Raw genomic sequence first — 27554 nt, forward strand, 5'->3', positions numbered from 1 at the left:
ATCTATCTATCTATCTATCTATCTATCTATCTATCTATCTATCTATCTATCTATCTGGTGTTTGAGTGTGATGAGTGTACAAACATGTCTGTCTATCTATATCTATCTATCTGTCTATCTATCTATCTATCTATCTATCTATCTATCTATCTATCTATCTATCATCTACCTATCTATCCATCTATCTGGTGTTTGAGTGTGAATTATGTACAAACACATTCCCTGACCTACCTGTGGAAGTCAGAGAACAACTTATAGGGGTCAGTTTTCTCCTTCTACCATAGGAATTCTGGGCATGAAACACATGTCACCAGGCAGTCAGAACCCTTACCTGCTTAGCCATCTCACCAGCCCATTAAATATTCTCATCTACATACTCGTAGTAGTTTACATTATATGGTTCCAACTTTGTAGTCATTACATAGGGATGTTTTTGAAGCTTTGAGCAGGGCAGGACAAAAGGCATGATCCTGTTCTCCCAGAACTCAAGTGCATTTCACTTTCCTTTCAGAGCTGTGGCTATGGCTCTGGCAATGACATAGCAGATAAATGTTGATGGTAGATTGGGATGGCTTTCCCTTGATGTCCCTTACAGAGATACTGATTATCACTCTACCACCAACAAAGCAGGAGTAAAGTGAACTAAAATGCATCCAGTTGTGGGCTTCTAAGCGTGACTAATTTAGGGTGTTGTACAGGGTCTTGTCTTTTTTGTCACAAATCTTATAAGATGCTACCTACATCGATATTACATCTGGTGTAGCACATTTGTGAGACAGCATCCCCTCAGCCTCCCTCTGGACTTGCTGCTTCAAGTCTATGATTACCAGTATGTAGTTATTTACCAGCTCCTTCTTAAAGTGTTAATGTGAAGAAAATCTAGAGACATATATTTTATGAGAGGAGTTCCTGTTTCAGATTTACTTCCGAGGACTCACAAATTAGTGGAAATGTGTAAGGGATGCTGAAGTGAGCTAACATGAAGACACACAGTCCAGACAGCACAGGAGAACGTAAATGTCTGACACAAAAGAGTTGACGCCACAGTCCCACTGGGAGAACAAGCATGAACACATCTTTCCAAACATAGCTATCAGCCACAGGGGTCAACTCATTGAGATTGGGGCTATTCTGTGAGCTTTTCTGCTTCTGGAGAATTCCTAAGAAATGTTATGTGTGCCCAGAATTCAGTGGCATTGCAATCCCTGCATCATCTAACAAAGGAGTACACAGGGGGGCTGCTGTCCAAGTGAGCCATTAGCTTTGGGCAAAAGTTGCTGAATTTACAAATTAAAGTGACTCTAGGCACTTGGGGTAGAGAAGCTGTAAGAAGAAATGGGACAAAATGAAAGGGAAGAAAATAAGGGGAGGGGGTGATGCAAGGTTGGCAACAGAGGAAGAGGATTCTCATGGGAAAGGTTGTCCCCTAAGTTGTGAATTGATATCTTTGAAGTAAGGCTTTGGGCATGCTGGAAAAACAACTGCTCATCAGTGAGACATGGTAGCATGTGCTGGCAATCATAGCACTTGGGAAGATAATCACAGCAGGAAGATTATTAGTTCAAGGCTGCCCTGAGCCATATAGCTAGTTCCTATCTCAATTTTAAATTAAATTAAATTAAAATTAATGGAGTAAGAGCAGTAACTAGAGTGAGGAACTTTACTCTGTAGTCTTCTGTACAGATGCTTTCAGGGACGAGCTAACCCCTCATCTTCTACCCCAAATAATGCCACAGCTCACGTAAAGTTGCCTGTTGGTAACGACATAATTCATATGAAATTTGGTTTGTCTGCCTGTTTGTACTGAGAATTGCACCTAAGTCCAAACACAGGCTGTGGAAATGTTCTACTGTTGTGCCTCATCTTCAATCTTATTTTTACATTCACTTTGAGTCAGTGTCTCAGTAAGTTGCCAAGATTGGCCTCCAATTGCTCTATATCATAGGAAAGTGCCTTACATTTAGAATCTTCCTGTTTTAGACTCCCAAGTAGCTGGAATCACAGGTCTGGATTGGAACTTGGTTGTTTAAATATTTACTTGTCAGACTCTGTTCTCATAAACAAGAAATGGATGTAAGATTCATGTTCTGGTGGCAGCTGGGGATAGGTTGGGTGCCAGCAACTCCACCATGGAGCCTCCTGAGGCCCTACGGAGCAGTGATGGCAGACCTTACCTGAGGTGACCCAAGAGGTATGAAAGAGATGTGACACAAGTTTGCTGGCCAGCAAATGGAATGGAGAGAGAAGGAAAGATGTCACGGGTGCAACAGAACACACACATACACACACACCAGCCAGCAATGCTTCTGCTCATGCTTTCCAGGATGGTTTGTCCAGCAACACTGCAGAGAAGGTTACCTGAGTCTCCTAGAGTGAAATAAGAGAAGTAAAAAGAGAAGAAGAAAGGAGACCCCTTGTTAACGTCCTTCAGTATGATGGCTCTTGGTTATTCAGTGACGTTATTCTCAATTCTCAGCTCTAAGTTTATATATATAGAGATATATATTTGTTCTGGCTTCCACATGACCCTATGACATAGGCTATGTAAAACCATTTGTCATGCATTTTGCTTTTATCTAGTGGTGGTGAGTGTTAAATAGATGGCAAGAATGTTACTCATGGGACCATAGGTTGTGAACACTGGTATCACAATCTGCCTCTTTCAGCAGACAGAGTAGCTGAGGCCAGAGAAGGTTAGGAGATGTACCAAGGTCAAAGACCCTGAACTGTGCACAGGGTGCTCATGCCATGGTTACCAAATCTGAAGAGTGAATTATAAACACAGCTATGAACCCTGGGCAGCATCTGACTGTGGGACAGTTTCTTTAAGCCCTCAGTTGCTCCCACCTTGCAGTTTCCTGTGCTGAACACTGTCCTACCAGAAGTTTCTCTTAGGGCTGACAGGAAATATCTTCAGAGCAAATGTGGAGAGAGCTCAGCAGCAAGACTGGTGTTTACATGTCTGTTTTGACATGTTCCCCAGAAGCCAGGCAGAGAAGCTTGGTTGGCTGCTAAGATGCTGTGTTATCACAGAGTCCAGGAGAGTGGTGTGGGTTTCCAAAATGGAAGACTAAGCTTTGTCAAATTCAGAAGTAACATCTGAGTGAATTTTACCTAGAGCACAAAAGCTGCCCAGCATGTAGGAAGAGGTAGCTTCTTGATAAAGGGCCAGAGGGTACAGACAGAGGCATATTCATGCAGCTGGGTGCCTGGAAGAGACTGAGGCAGAGCCTGGGAAAGGAAAGGTAGCCTTCTCTTCAACACAAACTGACAGTAACTCAGACAAAAAGCGAGTGCACACAAATCACTGTGGACAGGAGCAAGTGCCAAGGGGAGGAGGTGGCAGGGATGGAACTCAGCAAACAGGTTCCCCTCCAGTCACAGATGGACTTTAAAGAGACCGTGGCAGGCAGACAGTCTTCACTACCAAGTGTGCTCCTGGTGACCACTCTGGCCTGATTCCAACAACTTGGACACCAGGACACCCAACCCACTTGATTTGACTGAGCTTGAAAAGACAAATAGGTGACTCCACTAAGGTATCAAGAGGTAGTCTGGCCTTATAGTGACATCAGAACTGTGGGCCAGCCTTTCCATGACATTGGACTCTAAGACAAAGAGCTAAGGGAGATCATGTCCAGGCCTCATCTCTGTGTGACTTTGATTTACTCTGGCAGACTTTTCTATATTTTCCATGCATTTTAGAGAAAGCCCAGTCAACCATTTTGTAGTCAACTTTTGTGAGGCTTATTTGTTTGTATGTTTGTTAGTTTTTTTTACTTCCCCAAAGTAAACAAACCAAAAATACCAGAGGAGCACTTTGAAGCAAAGACTTCTGTGAACACTGAAGGAGGGCTCTGATTCTGCTTCTTAACCCAGCAAGGGGTCAACTCTACAGTCCTTGGCCTCTCTCAGCAAGCTTTGCTCAGCACCGTTCCAAAGGGCTATGGGAGAGATTCCCCTCACAGGGTCCTACCCCTGCCTACAGCAGCCATCACAGCGCCACACTGTCATTCCAGATCATACAGTAAGACAGGAAATAAAGGCTGGGTCAAAGGCTCCTAATGGCATCCTTGTCTCTCAGTCAGTCAGTTTCATTGGATGGCCTTGGTGCTCATGAGAGGTAGTGGTGCATGGAAAGGAAGGTGAGAGATGCATTGTGGGAGGGATGGCTGCCTAAGATATCTGTGTGCTCCTTAGAAATCGAATTCTCTTAATTTGGTGCAGTATCAAAAAGGGCTGAGGCTACACCTCAGTAGTGGAGCCTTTACCTAGCATATGCGAAACCCCGGCTTCAGCCGCCAGCACGGAAAAGTAAACACTTAATGCACTTCCAAAGTGAATTTCCTAGTTCTCATTAAGGTAGAGAGGACACTGACAGCAACGGCTGCCTTGTGAACTGGCATATATTCATGGATGGCTAGGTAGTTAGGGAGATGCCTCAAGATGACAGGACAGGGACACATGCAGAGGACAAACCAAACAGCCACTGATGTTTTCTGAAGTCAACAACATTCAATGCAATGTCTGTGCTCATCTGACTTTTTTTTTTTTTCGGAGTCTCCAATTGATCAAAGCCACATAGGTGCCCAGAGCCCCCACGTAAAACACTGGAAATACAAAACATACCGTCTCCTGGGTCCCTTGCCAAAATGGAGGTTTTGACTGTGGTTAGCTTTTGTCTGTTCCAAATTTAATGTGGTTCATAGAAAAACAAACTTTTGGTAAGGGAAGTAACTAAGCCTGAGTCTAAAAGGATGAGTTGGGACCTCTGAAGAGGATAGGAAGCCCCTCTAGGGCTGAAGTCTTATAATGCCCATGGGATTCTATATGCTGAGAATTCAGTTGAACCCCACATTTGTTTCCCAATGAAGACTAGGGCTTGCTCCTCCCGTTTCCCTGGACGAACAGGTTGAGTACCTCCGTGGGAAATGACTCTCCTGTAGGGTTCAATGACCTTCATGTCAATCCGTTGCTCCTGCTCTCCAATTACCACCGTCCTCCACAGCCGATTGTCTTCTCGCTCCTCTTCAGCCGTATATTCTGGAATAGACTCTGACTCTGGACCAGAGCTTTTGTTGGCCATCGCATCTTCTAGAAGCGAAGCACAGAGCAGGACTTCACAGGAAAAGTAGACAAGAGACTGGACTGTAAGACACCTCCTTGTGGAGCTGCCTACTGGAGCTGCATATCACACACAGTTTTCTTAGGGGCAGGCAGCAGCCTGACCACACAACACCTACCTTATGGACTGATTGGAGAACCAAATCATTTCCTAAGGCCATGCTGAAGTAGGAACAGTTGAGGTTAGAGTTCTGTTACCAGCTCATTCTTGCTCATAATGAGTAAACCCTATAGGTCTTTTTGGTTGAGTGATATCAGGCCAAGATTCCTTTGGCTTCCTCGGGCCTTCTCCCTCAATTGCTTGGACTGTTTGAATGCCTTTACTTGATGATGTTACCAGTCTCATACCTCTTTTGTAAGTCTCTTAGGAGAGGGACCAAGCCACTGTCCTGTTGTGAAGCTAGGACATATACTTATAATGAAGTCTGGTAACACTCCCCATGCATTGATTGTTTCAAAATATGCTACAGTAAAGATTGTACAGTAAATGAGAAACAAGCAACTTTGCAGACTGAAAAGGTTCACAAAGCAACAAGAACAGCAAAAATTCCAGTGAGTATTCTTTGGTAATAAGTTTATTCTTACACATTCAAAATAATCATATTGTTTATTAAAAAATAAGCTGCAACTCCTAACTATTTGTCTTAGTCAGTTAGTTTCTATTCCTGCACTAAACATCATGACCAAGAAGCAAGTTGAGGAGAAAGGGGTTTACTCAGCTTCCACTTCCACACTGCTATTCATCACCAAAGGAAATCAGGACTAGAACTCAAGCAGGTCAAGAAGCAGAAGCTGATGCAGAGGCCATGGAGGGATGGTACTTACTGGCTTGCTTCCCCTGGCTTGCTCAGCTTGCTTTCTTATAGAACCCAGGACTACCAGCCCAGGGATAGCACCACCCATAATAGGCTCTCCTACCCCTGATCACTAATTGAGAAAATGCCTTACAGATGGAGCTCATTGAGGCATTTCCTCAAGGGAGGCTCCTTTCTTTGTGATAACGCCACCTTGTGTCAAGTTGACACACAAAACCAACCAGTACGCTACTTTTACTAGAAGTACTGGTAGAGTTTAACAAAGGGTAGTCTTCATAGCTTTAAATGATCTGAAGGGAAAGATTATTTACATTCTTTCCTATAATTCTGGTATATCACCTTTCGTATTTTTACACAGTGGAAAAAGACCATTTAAATTACACTGTTCTGTCTCAATCTTCCTGTAGCATAATGACAGTAACAGCAGGACTGTGCTTCCTGTCCACTGGCACTGGGTACAGCACCAGGTATTAAACATTACACCAATGCTACCAGAAACTGGTAACAAAGCTAACAGCAAATACAGTCGATAGTGTGCTCCGTAAATTCTCCTAAGCTACTGACATACCTTGAGAGCGACTCTCAGTGTGAAGAGGCTATGGATACCTTGGGCTATGAAACTTTGTCTGAGCCACCTTTAATACTTCCATTGACATGTCCGACAGTTAGCTTAGAAACCTACTCAGAACACTCAATCTCTGGGAAGGTAAGTGGGCAAAATCAGGAAAACTTGAGCAAGCTCCTGGAACTAGAGATAGCCTATAAGGACCCACAACATAGCATTGCATCCTAGAAGATTTGGCAGTCACTAAATATACACCAGTACCTAATTACTCAGTATTGGAAACTGAAGCTCAGCTGGGAAGCCCGCCTTCGCCCTTGCCTTCTTTTGCCAACACCAACAGCCATACCACCCACAGAGCCCTTGCTCAGTCTGGATCCACATGTTCCTAGGAGCACTCGGTAGCTTGTCAAGGATGGATGGCAGAATCCATGACTTCTAATGGAGCACCACGTCACCTTCATTTGTCTGGTATTTCTTCCTTTCTACTTGAGGTGCGAAACTCAGCTACTAATGCTAGCTCTCTCAGGTTCTGTATTTCTCATCTTCTCCCCAGTACGCAAGAACTCTGGGGTCAGGTATGATATGTCTTCTGATGCCCATGTAGACGTACGTCCACCACTGACTTAGGAAACCCACCACCAACCAAACCCTTCATGAACTCACCATGCATCTAAACTTTGGTGAACTCACAACCGACCAGACTTCCTACAGTGTGTTTGGTACTCTAGCTTGCTCTAATTTGTTCATGGTGATCTCTGTGGGATGATGGGGGAAGGTATGTTGCGCGTATGTATTCTTATTCATCTGTTTTTTTTCACATGATTTGTTGTGTTTGGGGGGGTTATTTTTTTCTTTCTTTCTTTTCTTTCTTCTAGCCTTTATTCGATTTATTAAACTAAAATGCATGCACATAAACACAGTGAAATTATTTTGGCAAAAAGCCATGGCATACCATGAACAAAGATATGGTACTGGGACTCCTGGACATCTACAAGTAAGAAGATGTATGTCTTAGGATTTCCATTGCCATGAAGAGGCACCATAACCAAGGTAACGCTTGTAAAAGAAAATGTTTAACTGGGTCTGGCTTACAGTTTCAAAAGTTTAGTCAATTATCATCATGGTGGGAAGCGAGGGAGTATGCAAACAGACATGGTGCTGAACAAGTTGAGAGTTCTACATCTTTATCCACAGGCAACAGAAGGAGACACTCTGCCACACTGAGCATAGCTTGAGCATGTATAACCTCAAGATCCACCTCCACAATGACGTACTTTCTCCAACAAGGCCATACCTCCTAATAGTGCCATTCTCTATGACTAAGCATTCAAACACATGAATCTATGGGGGCCATACATATTGAAACCACCACAGTGTATATATAGCTGAAGAGGCGGCTCTTGTTATGAGTGCTTGCTGTATGAGCATGAGGACCAGAGTTCAGATCCCACTACACCAGTAACAAGCCCCAGGTGGTCCAATGCATCTCTATCCTTTGCACTGATGGGAGAAGACACAGGAGTGTCTATGTTGGCTTCTAGACATGCCAAAAAATCTGAGTTCTGGGTTCAGGGAGATACTCTGCCTAAAAGGAAAAGGGCAGCAAGATATGGAGGAGGACACCCAGTGCCTTCCTCTGACCACTCCATTCATAGTGCACACACCTGTGTGCAAATACACATCTACCATATTCACACGTACATAAACACATACCCACAAAATAAATAAATAAATAAATAAAATGAAACATATACGTGCTTGTGTATATGTATGTGTACATATATATAGACAAAGATGTATTTTTGGTATTCTAACCTGCTCTAGTTTGTTCCTGGTTATCTCTGAGGGGTGATACTGGGGAGTGTTTTATATATATATATATATATATATATATATATATATATATATATATACACACATATACGTATATATGTATATATATATACATATCATATATGATATATACATAATATGTATAGAACATATAGACTGAAACCTGCATCTGCTCACAAATTAGCTCAAATTGAATCATACACTTAATGTAAAATGCTCAAACTATAAAGCTATAAAACTATAAAAGACAACTTAAGAGAAAATCTAGTTGACCTTGGCATAAAAATGGTATTCATTTATTAGTTTGTTTTAATAGGGGTTGCCATGCTACCTGGGCTGGTCTAGAACTCATGAGCACAATCAGCCTGGGCCTGTAGGTATGAGCCACCAGGCCTGGGTCTGAAATTGATGACTTTAAATTCATGAAATAAGTAATTGAAAAACTAGACGGTGTTAAAGTTGAAAACAAGCTCTGTTTAAGACAGTACCAAGAGACTAAGAAGGGAGCTACAGACTAGGAGAATAAATTTATAGAATACAAATCTGGTAAATGATTATTATTCAAAAATATACAAAAGTGCTTAAGACTTAACAATACCAAGATGAATAATTTGATTACCAACTAAGCAGTAAAATGGTGCTAGCACTGTAATCTAGTAGTGGAGTGTTTTCCTGTTATGTACAAGGTCCTGTGTTTAGTTCCTAGCAACACAACACATAGACACATGCACATATGTGCATGCATCTACACATTCACACAGAGGCAAAGGAACTGAGCACACAGCACCTTACCAATGAAGATAAAGATACCAAGGCATCATAAGAAAATATGTATGGGGCTGGAGAGATGGCTCAGTGGTTAAGAGCACTGACTGCACTTCCAGAGGTCCTGAGTTCAAATCCCAGCAACCACATGGTGGCTCACAACCATCTGTAATGAGATCTGATGCCCTCTTCTGGTGTGTCTGAAGACAGCTACAGTGTATTCATATATAATAAATAAATAAATCTTTAAAAAAAAAAAGAAGAAAATATGTATGGCATCATTCATCATTAGAGCATTTTAAGATAACACAATAGTAAACTATTACTATGGACACTGCTATTAGAAAGGCCAGAGTCCAAAACCATGACAAGCACCAAACTAGTGAAAATGTGGTGTATCAGGGACTTTCATGGGGATGGAAATATTCCAGTAACTTTGGAAGACAGTTTGAAAGTTTCTTATAAATAACTTTATTCCTACAGTCCAACTCCTTTGTAATTAGCCAACTGGAAGAGTATTTCCAGGTAAAAATCTCCACATGTATGTTTATAGTAGCTTCATTCATACTTGCCAAAACTTGAAAGCAACCAAGATGCCTGTTAATTGGTGACAGAAAAACAAAGTGTCACATGCGCACACTGGGAATTCAGTGTCACTTGCACACACTGGGATATCACTGAGGACTGAAAAGAAATGAATCTTCCAGATGTGAAGGCATCATAAATGCATAAGAGAAGAATATCTATCTGAAAGGCAACTTATTGTGTGATTCTACCTATACCACACTCTGTAAAGGGCAAAGTTGGAGAGACAATAACCCTTGGCAGCCAAGGGTTAGATCGTTCTGTGTGGCAATTTTCTGCCATAAGAAACCCTCAGTCTAAGGGAAGCTAATTCAGACAAGATGTTCTAAGGGAGGTGAAGCATTTTAGCCAGCAGGGAAGCCCCTTAACTTGCAAAGTAAATAATCCAAAGGCTTCAGGAAGTCCCTGAAACTGTCTGTTATTGCACAAGGCCCTTCCCTGGCACATATAAACTGTAAGGACCATCGAAAGCCAGATAAGCTAGGCTACTCAGAACACTCTTAGACAACATGAGTTACCTGGAAGAGGCAGAGACCAGCCCAGAGCAACCCATCTGCCTGAGACAGACATGCTCTACCTATGGAGCACTCTGCAGGCTGTACAGGATGCTAAGTGGGCTTTTGGTGATCACTGTTGGCTGAGTCATTTCTGCTCCTATAAGTCACCCCTCAACCATACTCCTATAAGTAACCCCAATAAAATTCATTGTTTTCCTGAGTTGAACTTTGATGACATCCTTGCTTTGCTCTGTTGTTGGTTCCCTGACTGGGGTGAGTAAATGTTTGCTGATGTCTCCAGAGGAATACTATCACACAACACAGGGGAAGGAAGGATAAATGCAGGTCACTTTCCACTTTGTCTAAACCCACAGAATGTTCAGCTTCAGGAGTGGGCCTTAATGTAAACTTGGTACTCTAGCAGAGAATGATCCGTTTTCAGGGGAGGCTGTTATTGTTACAGATGCAAGTGAAGGTGGTGAGGGAAGTAGTGAGGGTGGGGGAGGAGGAGGGAGGGAACTAGATGCTTGACATGCAATTTGGATGTTAACCTAAGAGCCCTATAAACATAGTTTATTAGTTGAAAAAAAAAAGTAACACTTAAAACTATAAAAAAGAAGTTCTTGAAAAGGCCACCTCTCCTCAGTGTCACACTTATTCTTTAAAAACGAGCATTAGAACTCCTCTGTCTGACAATTGATCCTGTCCAATTATAACCCTGCTCGATTTAGAACTAGCTCTCAAGTATTTTGCTTTCTTAAAGTCTCTTAGTTTATCAATTACATGATAAAATAGTTAATTTTATCGTATTTTGGTGTTTTTTCTTTTAAAGAATTTGCTTTGCATAGGAGTATTACATCATTTGAGCTCATATGGCTGGTAATTTTCTAGGAACAGCATCTCGCCTGTGTCACTGGGTGTAGAGCATTTAGGTTACATGGATATTCTCATCCTTGACGACACCATACTAAAATATGTAAGGGTCTGTTTCCTCCTGTTTTTAAAACACCACAGACTGACATAATTTTTAATCCTTGACAATTTAAGATGGATGTTACTTTAATAATTAAAAAGGGCGAGAACTTTACAATGCTCGTTGCTGTTTCTATTTGTCTCACTCACGTGAAGGTGACTGCTAATCCTCTCCCTGTGGCCCTCACTGATCTGGTAGAGATCCCTACTCAGTACTCTGACAAGTACTGCAATTACTGCCTTTCCTTGTACTTAGCTTTACAATGTACAGCCATGCTGCATATTTATTACTAGAAAGAAATTTCAATTTTGCTTTTGATAACTTTTCCTATGTGTTTATTGATTACAGTATCTTAGTAAGTGTTCTAGCTAGTTTTTGTCAACTTGGCACAAGCTGGGGTTAAGTTTGGGAAGAACAGACCTCAGCTGAGAAGATGCATCCATCAGATAGCTTGTTGGCAGATACGTAGGGTATTTGCTTGATCGATGATTGACATAGGAGGAGGACTCAGCTCACTGTGGGAAGTGCCACCCCTGGGAAGGTGGTCCTGGTTCTTATAAGAGGAGAAACTGACCAAGTGATGGAGAATAAGCCAGTAAGCAGGCAGTCCAGCATGGCCTCTCCTTCAGGTCCCCAAACCTTTGGGTTTCTTCCTTGAGTTCCTGCCTTGACTTCCTACAGTGAAGAACTGTGAGCTGTAAGATCAAGTAAACCCTTTCCTCCCCACAGGCGTGGTCTTTACCAAGGTCATGGTCTTACTGAAGCTATAGAAAGCAAATGAAGACAGTAAGAAAGGATCCTTCTATCTTAAAAGCATGTACATGCAAACATAGACACATGCACAAATACACAGGCACACACATAGGCACATACACACACATGCACAAACATACACATGCACACCTGTATAGGTGCACACAGCACAAACAAAAACATATATGCACATATAGGCACATACATAAACATACACACATACACACCACATGCACATTTCATGTGATTGTTTTTGAGGTGTTAGTCCTAATGCTTCACAATTTGGGAACTATTACATTGTGGTGATTCCATCTACTTCCTTTCTCATGGACATACATTGGAAGAAAAGAAGAATCACTTAAGAAACAGGAGGAAGGCTGGGGGTATGGTCCAGCACAGAATGATTAGTAAGCATGGGGATGGCAGGGGAAGAATGGGGGAGGAAGAAGGGAGAGGAAAGAGGAAGAAAAAGAAAAGGAGACAGATGGAGAACAGGATAGGGCAAAAAAGGGAGGAAGGAAGGAAGAAAGGAGAAGGGAGGGAGAAAGGAAAGGAAGAAGAAGAAAAATCTTCAGAGCACTTTACGGACTCGTCAGGTGTCCATGTTCTGTCAACAACACAAGCTAGTGGGCAGTAAAGATGCTCTACTCAGTACCCCCAGTTAGCCACACTTTCCTGTTTTTAATAATTCTGTTACCTTTTAAAACCCTCTGCCTTTATTTCCCAGAACATATCATAGATATGTTCTGTACTCACTAACTGTCCCCTAAATCACTCCTCACTACGGTCCTCTCCTGGTCACTAGGAAGTTTTTTTTTTTCCTCACTGATAATCCTTCCCCTCGAAGGGGTTGGAGACAAGTAGAGCACCACAGATAAGGGAGAAGCCAACCCGAATGCTCCCTGCTGGCTGTCTGAGATGATGTAACATATGTTCTTGAATGTTCTGTGCTACAGTGACCACAACAGGGTCAAGCGCGGCCTACCTATAGGGGCACACATCTGTGAAAGCTGGCCAGCCTTCTACATCTGGACCTTGCATGGGTGTCAGGAAAGCTCTCAGAAGGCATGGCGCCTGATGCTGTCTGGTTTTAGCAAAGACATCCAGTACACACCTTAAATGGTTAAAATCCCCTTGGTGATAAATAACAGACAGGTAGTCAATTTGGGTATAAAAGTTCAGTGTAGGGACTAGAGAGATGATTGGCCAGTTAAGAGTACATACTGATCTCACAGAGAAGACCCAAGCTCAGTGTTCAGGACCCTCAGTGTTAGGTCTCCAGATGATCTGTCTTGGGCCTTTTGGATGTCATTGACACCTCCTCACACATATTCACACATATACACACAGAGAGACGGATGATTTAAAAATATGATAAAAATAAATCTTCAAAAAAAACTTCAGTGTACAAAAATTAAAAAAAAAATCTTTTCAGACACATGAGCCTAACGTCATCACTTGAATGCCAAGTGTGGAAACAGGATTTGCTTTTATAAAGCTGGCTGCCTGTTGGTGCTGGAAACAAGGAAGAACACCAGTAGGAATGTAAAAGGTGTGGCTAGGACTGAGATAATACTGGCATGCCTGTCAGCCAGAATGCTGTCCTCAGTGTTAGAAAAGCTGCTTGCACAGGGTCACCAAACATCACTTGGGAACCCTGGCAGTCTAAAAGCACAGCCACATTCCCTCTGATGTTCTTATCAGAAACACAAAAGTCAAATTCTTTGCCATCTTCCCACATCCTTCCCACACAGCCTTTATCACACCTGAGCTTTGAATTGTGAGAAAAATCATGTCGTGATTGGTTTGGGAAATAGAATGAAGTCATCGTTTCCCCCTTGACCTTGGAGTATTTTGTTTCTAGGGTTAGTATCATGATGCACTGAAAGCGAAATCAGAATTAATCTTCATGTGAATGACAAAACTCCAAGCCCCTCACTATCTCTGTAGCTCTGATTTCATTGGCAAAAAGTCAAGCTGTAATTATATTTCTGTTTGGGCACTGCTATAAAGGAAAACTGATTGGAAGGGAAGAAACTGGGGTCTTTCAATGGAGAAATTAAAATTGTTTTTCCATAAGAAAATTGGCAGTGTTAGGCAAATACCCTGAAAAAGCATTTGGTCATTAGCTACTAAATAAAAAAAGGACTTGTGGGAAAAATCCTGGAGGCTATAAAGGACAGATTTTCAAAACAAAAATGTGGCCTACAGAAGCAAACATATGAACATGAACTTTCACATCTTGTTTTCTGTATGCAGGCTCAATTTAGTAAAAGATCCCACCCCACCCCATCCCTTACTTATCATACTGAGACAGGAAAGCAGAATGAGCAAGAGGCCCACACAAGGCTTGTTTTGAATGCTGTCTTAGTTATGGTTTCTATTGCTGTGAAGAGACACCATGAAGAACAACATTGAACTGGGGCTGGCTTATGCATTCAGAGGTTTAGTCCAGTATCATTATGGAGGGAAGCATGGCAGCACACAGGTAGACATGGTGCTGGTGTGGTAGCTGGGAATTCTACATTTGGATCAGTAGGAAGCAGGAAGAGCAAGTGAACCACTGGGCCTGGCCTGAGTTTCTGAGACTCCAAAGCCCATTCCTACAAGGACACACTTCCACAAACAAAGCCACGCCTACCCCCAAAGGCCACACCTTCTAATAGTGCCACTCCCTATGAGCCTCTGGAGGCCATTTTTAATTCAAACCACTACAAACACTATTGCGGCTCCTTACAGCTGTATAGCTTTAGGCAGCTCTTGTAACTTCCACCTGTCTCTGTGTTTTCATCTACTGTGAGAAAAAACAGTCTGTTTTACAGAGAAAACATGAGGCTTATAGGAATTATCTCTAAAATACTTGGGATATATCCTATAAAATAAACATCACAAAACTGCCCATTTGGTAAAACAAATTATGACCACTTTTGAAAAACTATACTTGAAAGTATTTGATAGTCAGGCTGGGAGCTCTCACCTGGAATCTTATCACTTAACCTTGCCTTTAAAAAAAAAAGAAAAGAAAAGAAAAGAAAATCCCTAACCAGGATGAATGAATAATAAACATTTTCCTTTAGAATGTATATGCCAGATTCACCAGGCTTACCTGAAAATTCCCAAGACAGGAAGCTTTAAGGACTTATTCCATACACTAGGTCTTAAATGTATTTATATTCCAGTCTTCCCATGCAGTAGTTATCCATGTCTGCTCTACAGAATATAGCTATTCACGCAAACTCTGTTTTTGGTAGTTTGGTCTTGCTTATTTATTTGTTTGTAATCATGTTTGTCTATGCACCTTTTGTTTGAAATCAAAGTGAATTTTTAGAGTTCAGAATACACTAAAATCTGACTCTGTGACTTTAAGACCTAGAATAACTGAGGTCATTAAATTGCCTCTTTCAACTGACGATATCAACTAAATAAAAGAGCCATGTCAGCAAGTGGCAGCTTTAATTACCAGCTAGCTCAGGCACCACCACTTTGCTTGACAGATTTACTATTTATAAATAAAACGCTCAGATGTGGTGTGACAAAGCTCTCCACAGAGACAGTGAAGCAAAAGGCAAGGGGAGGGAGGAACCAGCTATAGCTGTCTTCAATTCAAGTCAGTAGATTAGCAAGAAGAGCTAGAAGAGCAGGGGACAGCTGGAATAGAAGGAGGGGGTGAGAGCAGATGGAGTAGGTGGAGTATATTGGGAAGATTGAGGTGGCAGAGAAAAAAATGAATTCAGGATATCGTTTTACTTTATATTTGTATATTTTTAACTATCGGATCAAATTTCAGATTATTACACTCATCTACCAACATCAGTAGATTCAACCAACTTCAGAAAGAAAACTACTTGGGGGAGAAATTACATCTGTACTGAATGTGCACAGAAACTTTTCATTCTCATTATTTCCTCAAATGTGGATTTATATCATATTATGTACTATGACTAATGTAGACATGGTCTAAAGTGTATGGAGGATGTATGTGGATTCTATACAAATGCAGAGCACACATAAAGGATGCAGACATCCTTAGCTACTGGTGTCTGTATCCACCACAGACCACATGCATGCGGAAACCTATAGAAAACCATGACTAGGACAAAAGCACAGCAACAAATAGAAAGCCTTGGAGTAGTCCTGTATCTACTTACACTCTGTAAATCCACACTGGCTGCGGATGCTGTCCCTGTGGCTCAATGACATTGGGCTGAATTAACCATTTAATTTGATGAATTTCTCAATTATATTTTTCTACGAATGGGATTTCCTGTCTACAAAAAGCCTGGGTGTCCTTTAATAAAATAGTGCTTCTTTTTAAGACCAGAAGTTTTTATTTTTTTTCTGCACGGGGTGGAATTGTGGCTGAAAGTCTTTCACTTTGGTTTTCAGTTCAAATTTCAGAGAAACCACCTAGCTTTAAGAGGAACTGGGATGGCAATGGTGCTTTATGGTGAAAATGCTTTGTATTCAACTGTACTTCTGAACAAGCCAAATGTCACCAAGCAAGAGAAACGATTACAGGAGACTAGCACTCCCACCATGACTGTCAGTCCTAAATGTGGCGACTTCTCTTTGCCTTTCTTGTCTTTACCCATTCTTCCTTCCTTCTGTATGAAAAGACAGCAGAAGTCTCTGCCCTGAGAAAGCATGCATCCTAGCAGAGTAGGGGAATGTGTGGGGGGGTGAGAATCCAGTAAACATCTCAGACAAGCAAGCAAATCATTAAACACAGTTTCAACAAAGGAATTGTAGAAAATAAAGGAATCCTGGCATTGGTATGAAGGGCTGGGAGTACATAGGTGGGGAACACTGGGGACAGTACAAATCACAGAAGGCTAATTGAAGAGGTGGCATCTGTAAAGAGATGAAACTAGACATGTCTAGTCAGGGTTTGAGGGGTCTGAGGAGGGTGAGCATTCTAGACAGCAAAAGTTTGTATAAAGGGATTGGTAAATTCTTCAAGCTTTGCATCCCAGATTCAAGTCCCTTTCTTTGTACACACAACCTCAGTTTTCCTACACATAGCATAGGGTAGAAATTTCACCAAAGGGTAACAGTTACCAATAAGTAACCTCTGGGAACTGTATCTACTGTATCACACTCTAAACTGACAATCATGTACACCCTGGGGCGAGATTCCAACAGAAGCTTCTAGAGTCACAGAGAATAGCCACCTGGACAACAATGAAAGAGTTGTTTGTAATATTGCCTAGACAGTCATTTATTTACATAACATAGGTCTCATTATCTAGGAAACTTACCGTGGCCAGTGTATTCAAAAGAATCTGCTTCATCAGGGGTATCGAGTTCATCCACATTGATATCAATCTCATCTGGACTGTCTAGGTTATCATCAGAGAGAATAGATCCTTCACTTTGGTCCAGAGAGAGGTTGATATTTGGGGCAGTAAGCTTGATCCTTCTAGGGTGACTGCCATTGAGATCCAGAGAATTGGGAGGTTCTAAAGAAGAAAACCATAGCCATATTAGTTCATACACATGGCTCTCAGGAATGGACCTGGGACCCAAGGGGAAAAGCCCTGATAAGACATTTGAATCCTGCCCCCATTTATTCCTATGTCCTTTCCTCCTTGTTTTGTTATAAGACAGGTAGGTACTTGTTATATAGCCCAGGCTGGTCTTTCACATGCAACCTCAACCCACAGTGTTAGGATATGGGTGTGAGCCATTTGGATGCTTTTTTTTCTTTCTAAAGTTTTTTTTTTTTAAGTTTATGTGCATGTGTGTGTGTGTACGCCACACGTATGCAAGTACCAGAACAGGACATCAGACCTCCTTGCAGCTGGAGCTACAGGTAGTTATCAATCACCCAACACAAGTGCTGGGACTTGTACTCCAGTTCTCTGGAAAGCAGCAGGCATTTTAATGGCTGAGCCATCTCTCAACCCCCCCCCACTCCTGGACCCTTTTCTGGGAAAAAAAATCCCTCAGTATTGGATTCCGTTCAGCACATCGTCCCTGGCCATAAGAAAACAGAACCTGATACTGCTATATGAATAGAAACCTTTGCTTGTTTGCTTGTTTTGTTTCACTGTTCAAGTTTCAGAAACCATTGTGCTATCTATTATGCTGAATTTTATGGAGTATACTGAATAAGAAAAAACAGTTAAGCACATATGGTTCTGGTACACTTTATTCCTATGAATGAAGGTTAAAATCATGAAAAGAGCAACATTTAAAGTTCATATTAAGATGGAGTCAATGGCATAGTGCGGTGTTCACCTGTTATCATGCTGTTCAAGAAAATGAACTGGGTACAGGAATATGAACTTTTACATTGAGCCAAGTCTGAAAATACCCCTAACATCCTTGAGTGAATGTAGGCTCAACTGTCATAAAATGGCAGAGAAGTGTTTCTGTTGGACTTAGATCTAGCCATCTGTCATGTATGGTCTACTGGTAGGCACGCTGATGTGATGGCAACTTTCTTATGCCAACCCTCTTATTTTTCATGTAGTGTTCAGAGTGTCCATTAACTGCAGCTTCCTCCTTCCAATACCCCTGCACCATCTGAGCTTTTCTGGAGCACTCTAAATTCTTGTTTACCAAACATGCCATTTCCAAAGTCTCAAAGAAAGCTACTGTGCTTTTATAGTTTCTGATTTGGGGTTGATTGGTGTTACAGTGTTGTCAGAGATGAGATGTACCTTCAATGCTGCCACAAGGGGCATAACATGCTTATAGGTGTCTTTGGTTTTTCTTGTTGTTGTTTTGGTTTTTGTTTGTTTTTGTTTTTTATCAACTCCCAGTAACTTTAGATTGTGTGAATTTCTTCAGTGTCCAAACCTCCTATATCTTTGGTTAAGGTTACAAAAGTTTATTTGTCCCTTGTTGCCTGATGCTTTGGAAGAAAATCTGTCAACTAGATGTCTAGGACAGGCAACTCATGTGGTAGAAATTTGGATTCTGCAAAAAGAAACTAACTTACCTACTTACTTACTTACTTTCTTCCTTTCTCCCTTCCTCCTTCCTTCCTTTCTCTTTCCTTCCTTTCTCTTCTTCCTTCCTTCTCTCTCTGTCTTTCTCTCTCTTTAATATTTATTTATTTTATATTATGTGTATATTTTGCCCATATGTATGTGTATCAGGTTTGTGCAATATTCTTGAAGGCCAGAAGAGGACCTTGGATCACTTGGAACAAGAGTTACAGATGGTTGTGGGTTGCTTTGTGGGTGCTGGCAATTGAACCCAGGTCCTCTGGAAGAGTACCCAGTCCTCATAACAGCTGAGCTATCTCTCCAGCTTCTGGAAGGTAACTTTGATGTTTAGTTACTGTTATGGTTTGAATAAGAAGTACCCAGCAACTGGGTCATGTATTTGAGCACTTGGATTGGTTCTGTTTGCAGGAGATTAGAAAATCTTTAGAAGGTGCAGCCTTGCTGGAAGAAGAACATCACTGGAGGTGAGACTTGGAGGCTGGAAGCCTTGGCTCATGGCTCACTCTCCTTCCTGTGTGCAGCTGAGGTGTGATTGCTCAGTTTCCTGTTCCTACTGTCATGCCTTCCCCACCACTGTGAACATGGGGCCCCTGGAACTGTAAGCCAAAAGAAACTCTTTCTTGAGTTAGTCATACTATTTTATCACAGCAGGAACAACAACAATAAAAGCCAATACAGAAGTTGGCACCAGAAGTGAGGTCTTGCCCTAAAGGTAGCCTTTCTATTGTTCGAGGCAGGAAGCCTCTCCTTAATAGCTCTAATCTCTTTAGTAAATAAAGACTCTTCCACACATAATCTTGAAAGAAATATTGTTCCTTTTTTTTCCCAACTTGCTTTTATTCACTGTAGATCTGCACAAAAATAATCAGTAAGTAACAATGTCACATACTCAATGTTGTGTTTTTAAAACATTTCTTCCATCAAATAAATTAGTTTATTACTCCTTAATTTATCCTCATGAAGATTCTTATAACATGGGCAGAAGTCAGCTGGATTATTCTCCAAAACAGTGCACAAATGGTCTCTAGCCCAGTTGCTAATAAGGTCCCCTTTTCCCCCTCTGAATCCTCCTGAGTCAGGCCTCCACTCTCCCCTGTCAGGAGCCATAATGGGACAAGCTAATAATTAGCTGGTGATCATCCTGAAATGGCTTGCCTTGAGTTATTATATAATCTGTGACAAGTGAGTCCTTATTCAGCAAGGCTGTAAGGAACTTATTTTAGGAAAGAATCCTGCTGTTAATATGCTTTTCCTATTATTATTAGACATATGTAACTATAGTAACCAGAATTTCTCCTACTCAGTGAACATTCCAAGAGGTTGTAAAACAATTAACCAAAGGTCACTAATAGGGAACTCACGATTTATAATAGGTGCTGGGACAGAAGATAAAATATTGCTTGGGTTTACCTATTCAAAACTTCACTAATTTCTTAGTTATCATTTTAAACCTTCAAGGAACCTGTGAAGCTAGACAGGTGATGGATGTTTAGCCAGATAATTACTCCTAATGGATATGCATATAAACATTCTCTGTAGTAAACTTCTATTTCAATTTATGATTTGATTTTTGGTGTGAACTTGTGATGAACTTTGTAACATGTGACCATGTATTCTGAAAGATGTATAAGTACTGAAGACAAAGAGGGTCATCGTTCATCCCTTCCTTTCCTTTTTCCCTGCCTAGAATTTTTTCCCTTAGAATTTTTTCCTTTTCCCCACTTAGGACCTTTCCACTTTTCCCCTTAGATAGCTTTCATAGGAAACTTTTTACACTTAGTAATAAACTTCTCTAAGTGTCTTTTTCTTCCTGCAACCTCAGACTAGCAGGCATAAATTAGAGCCCAGAAGTTCCTGCTGAGATAGAACAAAGGCCACATTGCCTAATCCTCTGCTGTTAGGCTACAGGTGTTAATTACTAAAGCCTGCAGTCTTTTACCCTCAGAAGATGTTTTTAGGACTTTTTAAAAAGTTATCATCAGCATTTTAGTACAGGTCAGAGAGCCAGAAAGCCCTGATACCCTCAGACTTTAAAGCCATCACCAGAGTCCTACTGTTGTGCCCCTGCCACTACCCTCTCAGGGCCTGGAGGCTCCCGGCATTCCCCATTAGTCTCAGTACTACTGTCTTCCAGGCTCCTAGTAGAACCTTTCCCTTAAGTTCTGCTTACAGCAACCAATGGCTTTTTCCAACTTCTAAAGCCTTCCAGAACCTGGCACCAAGGAGACTACCATCACAGAAGTGAATTCTTTTAGAAAGTAATCAGCACTCAGAATCTGTGGTCCAGAGGGGACCTGGAAATAAATGAGTCTCCTACATGGTATTGATTTTGAAGGCAGAAAGAGGTTCCTGGAGAGCGGCTGAGGATTGACACTGTGTGGCAGGGTCAGAGTCCCTAAGAGAGATTAGGGAAAGCCATTGGTGAAGGTGAAGCCTCAGTTACAGTAAGAACACAGAATATTACAGTTGCCTGGACTGTGGGATGTCTGCTAAGGACAGCGGCTGGTGTGGAGTGGAGCAGGAGCTACAAGACAAGCTATGTGACTGACAGATGGGAAAGCCTGAGATGTGAGACTTCTCAAGCCCTTTGGAGCCCAGAAGATCATGAACAAGTGAGTTCCAGATGTTGGACACTGACCCTTTTCAAATTGTTGGGTTTTGGTTTTACTTTGATTTGATTGTCATTACACTTTGGTCCCTCTCTCTCAGAATTAGAATAGATATAACTTTTAAAGGGGGGGGGGCAGTTAAAAGACTTTAGACTTAAGTAAGACATTGGATTTTTAAAGTGTTGAATATGTTAATGACTGGACTTTTAAGCTGTACTATATTTTATATGAAGGTATTAATGTGAGATCTTGGAATAAACAATAAAAGAGAGGGTGTGGTTTAATGTAATGTGTTTGAGCATCGTGTTAACAAGGAATAGAATTTCAGTTTGACACAGCCTGTTATTTGAGGGAGTCTAAATTGTGAGATTATCTGAATCAAACTTGTGGGTGGGCCTGTGTAGTACTTTCTTATTGCTAATTGATGTAGGAGGGCTCAGCTCACTGTCAGATGTACCTTTCCTAAGCAGGGATTCTTGAGCTATATTAAAAAAAGCTATTTGAGCAAAGGCCTATGCAGCAAGCCGGTAAAGCAGCATACCCCATGGTGTCTCCTTCAGTTAGGCTTGAGCCTCTGCCCTGACTTTCCTTAATGATGGGTTGCATGTGACCTGAAAGTGTAAGTCAAACCAACCCTTTCCTCCTCCAGTTGTTTTTGCTCATGGTGTTTATCACAGCAACAGAAAGCAAACTAGCATGGTTCCCTATGGGGAGCTGCTATCCTAAGAAGGACACTGAGCAACCAGCATTCTGGAAATGCAGTATCTCTTATGGCTAAGCCCTGGGCCCTCATCATGCAGATTCCTGACTTGATAGCTTAAAATGCCCCACAATGGTTTGAAACTAGCCTGTACCCCTTTGACGTTCTTTGGATGTTACAGAATGAGGTTCCTGTGTACTCAATTTGTACAAAGTTATAAAACCAAGCAATTTAAATAAGAAGAATACTCTCTTGAGTGTGCTCTTTTCCTGCTGCTGACTCTTCTCCAAGCTTCCATTTTAGGATATAAAATTTGAGCATCCTTGAAAACCTGACTGGAGAGGTTGAGGGATGTAGCTCAGTGGCATAGTACTTGCCTAGTATGCATGAGACCCCAGGTTCAAGTCTCAATTCTTTCTGTCCCCAAAGAAGAAATCACTGTCTTAGCTAGGGTTTCCATTACTGTGAAGAGACACATGACCAAGGCTAATCTTATAAAGGAAACCATTTAATTGGGGCTGGTTACAGGTTCAGTGGTTCAGACCATTATCAAGGCAGGAAACACGGCAGAATCACATGGCAGTGTCCAGGTAGGCATGAGGCATGAGGCTGGAGGAGCTACCAAAGGCAACTAAAAGACTGTCCTCCAGGCAGCTAGGAGAAGGGTCTCAAAGCCCACCTCCACAGTGACATACTTCCTTCAACAAGGCCACACCTATTCTAACAAGACCACACCTCCTAATAGTGCCACTCCCTAGGTCAAGCGAATTTGAACATGTGAGTTTATGGGGACCAAATCTGTTCAAACCACTACGGACCCTATCTGATACAATGACTTTTTAAAAATCCATGTGGAATATGATGTTAAAATGTTTACACATGTGCATCAAACGAAAGCTGGACTGCCTGCTATTACTGAAGAATTTCCGTGTTGAGGTATATGCATTTTTTTTTCATTTTTATGTTCCTCAAGTAGAATTGCTCAACAATCTGAACTTTCAATGAAAATACATCAGCTTAGCTTTGAGGAATTGTATCAATTAGTTTACTTACTTGAAGAAGACATGGCTAAGGAATGTTTTGCATTTGGACCTTGGAATGACTTTAGTGGAGATTTCTCATGATTAAGTGCTAAAGACCAAACAGATGCTCAAACATTACCCTGAAGTTTGCTCCCAGTACCTGACTGGTGGCTTCACTTGCCAATTGATGATTGTCAGAGCAGTTCTAAGCAAACATTCTTCCAAAATTCTGACAGACACAGCCAACAGTTGGTTGAATTCTACATTCTTAGTGGGTCTTCAGAAAATAGTTAAGTACTTAGTTAAACAACATTCCCAGACTGAGAAAGGTACTCATAAATTAACTGCCTTACATATCCAAGGAGCAGGCTACTGATGTCATGGCCCTCTCAAACTCAGGCTGATTGGCTTGTAAGCCTCCAGATGAAAGGATTTTCACCTAAACCAAACTCCTCTGTTCTTCCCCAGTAGGCCTGAAACCAAATTCTTCATTGTCCTAAACACATTTTACATTTGCATGTGACACGATTATCATCATTAATCATTCCTATCAACCTAAGAACTTTACCTGCCTCAGAAAGGAAACATTCTTCAGTTCTAAGATGGGTATGTGTGTCTTACGTAAGTCAACCACAAAACACTCATCACTGTGGATGGTGTTCACCCAAGCCCTGTTTCTCTATCATGACCTTAAAGGCCCCTGGTTAGCTTAGGACTGATGGGAAATAGTAACTTGGCAGTTACTAGATTCCACTTAACCGAAGTCAGTGGGTCTACAGATGCAATCTCTGGCCCTTATTTTTCCTCAAATGAGAGACTGGGCCTTCTCTAGACACAGGAGACATGTTTGATCCTCCTCCAGAGGCATTTGAAACTTTGGGAAACTCCAGAATTGCAGCTCTCAGGGCCACACTTACAGTTTCAAAGTTTGAATTGATCAGCACCCATCCTGTGCATCTTACAATCTGCACAGTTATTTGTGGCCTAATTCACTCTCTGTATTAAGTGAGTAGGAAACAGTGACATGTCTCCATGAGTTCTGTGAGTCATTTATTAAGCCTGAGGATGGAGGGAGCTGTGGACACTCTAATTTGTAGCCAGTTGGTCAGAATATACAGGTCTAGCCTGAGCCTGTAGTTGGTGGCTAAGTGGGAACTCTCTTGTGGGACTGAGACTTTAACCTGTGGGAAGTAAGACCATCTAGGCAGATGTGTCAGCCCTGAAACAAACCATAGGATATCCAGCTGTATCTGTATGAATACTCTGACATGTTTGGTCACAGGAGTGCTTGTCCTGTGTGACAGTATATGGTAGGAGAAATGTGTCCTAGCCTCACTCAAAGTAATGGGCTTCCCTGGCACAAAGCATTAAGAAGGCATGTGTATGCCCTGAAATTCTGTCCTTGTCCTAAACAGCGTCACTGTTCCTTTGTTGTAGTATCTCAGTGCTGTGTTTCCACATAGGCCATCTCTCGCACTGTGCACCATGGAATGTCTTAACATACCACTGGCAAAGTATTTCCCTTGAAACATTTGGAAAAAGCACTCTGTATGTAACAGAAATCCTCAGAGCAATTATAGCCGAAAGAAATTTTGTACTGATTGTTTTCTACATATGGCTATTAAGAATTTAGAATGATACTACTGTTATTGAAAAATAAAATTTAAAACTTTTGTTTTTTTTAATTAATTTAAATAGCGTATGTAGTTAGCTGCCACTAATCATAGCCTTAATGATTTTAATATTTAAAGTTATACTGTGACTCTTGAAGAGTTGTAGAGACATACAGTGGTTACTATTGGCTTATTTTTTAAGAAATGTGTTGGTATATGGCTTACTTATAAAGCTTTTGTCTATTAAATACAAGGTGCTGGACTTGAAACTCAGTACCAACCCCTTTTAAAAAGGTCACATGACTTGGATTTTGAAGAATACTTTACTTCAACAGCACACAAACCACATTGTGTTCTTCCTTTTTATTTCATTAGGCTAAGCTAATGATGCCATGCTCAGGATTTTGGTCTGACTTTGGCCTTGGTGCAGTACAAGGGAGAAGCTTTAATATAAAGTGAGAGCCATGTAGGTTATAACTGGAAATTTCTAACTCCTTTTGGTTTATAATTCCCTTTTTTCCTTAAGTTTAAACCCTTATAAAATAAGGTAATGTGTGTGTGTGTGTGTGTGTGTGTGTTGCTGAATTTCAAACTAGGCACTGTGTACGCTAGATCAATAGCATACCACTGAAATACACTTTCAGCTCTAGTTTGACTTTTTACAGTTAGGACACAGAGCATTTTTGTTAAACTACTTCCTGTATTAATCTCCCATATAACTATGTATCAGTTACTGAGCACAGACATAGTCTGTAATTTGGTATTGTTATATATAATAGCCAATTATAGGAACGGCAAACGCCGGCAGATAAGGACAGGCCCAGGAGACCACTTGATGGGGTTCATCACTGTAAGCACGGATATTTAAGTCAACTCTGAAATTAACCAACCCGGGCCTGACACCTTTCTCTCACACATTTTCTCCCTCTCTTTACTTTTGTCACTGACATCACAAGCAGATGCATGGGAAGTGGTCCTCTCACTGAATAATAATGTCTGCACAGAGAAGGCCTTAAGTAAAATGAGCAGATGTTTCTCTCACCGGGCCTCATGTCTGGAGCACTGGGACTCAGCACTCCCTCCTCGAAGGGGATATCCATTCCTTCATCCTCTGATGGAGGTCTGAAAAGAAGCAAGAGGAAGAACTTTAAACACACATTCACACACAGGCGCACAGGCACACAGGCACACAGGCAGACATACACACACACAGACACACACACACACAGACACACTTGCATGTTTTATTTTCTTTAAAATGAATAGACAGAGAATAGAAGATAAACATTTCAATTGACTTGAAATAAGGCGAGTATGTGAGTGGAACCCAGTGTTATGTGGTCCCCCATGCAGTCTGTGAATGAGAACCACAAATGTCATTGACCCCTGAACAGAGGTTTGGCTGTGTACAACGGTCACTTCTCCCAGCTCTCACAAGCAAATACAAACCAAGTAAGACTTCAGAAAGACAAAGTGCAAAGAGGTAAATTCATTGCAAGGGATATTAAACATTTTTTTTCAACATGAAATGCAACAGATGTGCTTTAGAGTAGACAGATCCCCATTATCGACCCCATTCTCCTCCTATAAATGTGGGCCTAATACCTCAGTCACATGGGCCAAGGGCATGATACTCCACCAGCCTCACGTTTTAAGCTTATAAATTAGGGATATACAACCTATCTTGCTCAGTTAATGAAAGGCAAAGCAATGAGAAGTCAGGGACCAATATTCTTTCTCTCCCTGATGTTGAAAGGTTCTCTGTCCATATGTGTTAGTGAAGGTGATTCTCCTGTCTCTGCTCAGAGATGATGCCAGTCCCTGTGTCACCTTCCTCTGCAAAACAAAGGCCAAGGACACTGGGAAAACAGAGAACTTGACAAATGTGTATGTTCTTCTAGGAAGCTGGTGATTGTAGACCATAAATTTTTATTCCTTTAGTTTTATTCTCTGGACTTTGTTCAGTGAATGCTCACCTATCAAGGTCTTGTACCTTTCTTGTTGGCTTCCATGACATTTTAATCCCTTATGGTAAATTTTCAGATTTAGGGACAAATCCAAGTTGATATATGCCACCTTTCTATTTTCTAAATTTATGTCTGGTCCCTTATTAATGAGCCTTTTCTCTATGCCAGTCTGGATCTACCAAACAATGGGAACGTTAACTTCTCAAGGAGTCAGGCTAAGTCCACTGGTCATTGACAAAGCACTGAAGTGACGAAAAAGATTCTCAACCTCTGGTAATAAGGAGACTGGCTCTGTTTACTGGACAAATATGCATTGATGGTCTACTATGCTCTGAGAATATAGTGGACCAGAACCCTTAACCTCTTCCTTGTGGAGATAGAAGGATGCAGTTGAACCAATGCATAGTGCTCCATGTAGCTCTATTGTTGCCTAGGTCTTCCCCAGCATCTCCTCAGACCCTTCTAAAACACAGCACCAGGAAGTTTTAAACATACCCAAAAGTCCAAGTGCTAAAGGTTTGGTTTTCAGGCTATAGCACTCCTAGAAGGTACAGAATCTTTAGGAGGACAGGCCTAGTAGAAGGAAGGTTTGTCATTGGAAATAACATTGAAAAGACTATTGGGACACTGCCTCAGGTCCCTGTTTCGTGGCTGACATAGCTATGCTCTGTAACTCACTGCTGCCATGATATTCTGCCTCACCACAAGCTCAAATGAAGCATGGCCAAGCAATCATAGACCGAAACCTAGGATATAATGATCAGTCAAATGTAATTC

General features: G+C 41.4%; 1 protein-coding gene across 1 annotated transcript in view; it reads right to left on the reverse strand.

The window, feature by feature from the left end:
- The window catches only part of Prune2 (prune homolog 2 with BCH domain), a 193327-nt gene that overhangs the window by 23382 nt on the left and 142391 nt on the right, over positions 1 to 27554 (reverse strand). The window contains exons 6-9 of the mRNA XM_028770093.1: positions 25853 to 25932; positions 17169 to 17369; positions 4921 to 5094; positions 2359 to 2367 (exon numbers count right to left, since the gene is read on the reverse strand). Of these exons, the coding sequence (XP_028625926.1) occupies positions 2359 to 2367; positions 4921 to 5094; positions 17169 to 17369; positions 25853 to 25932 (464 nt within the window). The remainder of the gene's footprint in view (positions 1 to 2358; positions 2368 to 4920; positions 5095 to 17168; positions 17370 to 25852; positions 25933 to 27554) is intronic.

This window comes from Grammomys surdaster, unplaced genomic scaffold (assembly GCF_004785775.1).
Source record: "Grammomys surdaster isolate TR1022 unplaced genomic scaffold, NIH_TR_1.0 198, whole genome shotgun sequence".
NCBI classification, from domain to species: domain Eukaryota; kingdom Metazoa; phylum Chordata; class Mammalia; order Rodentia; family Muridae; genus Grammomys; species Grammomys surdaster.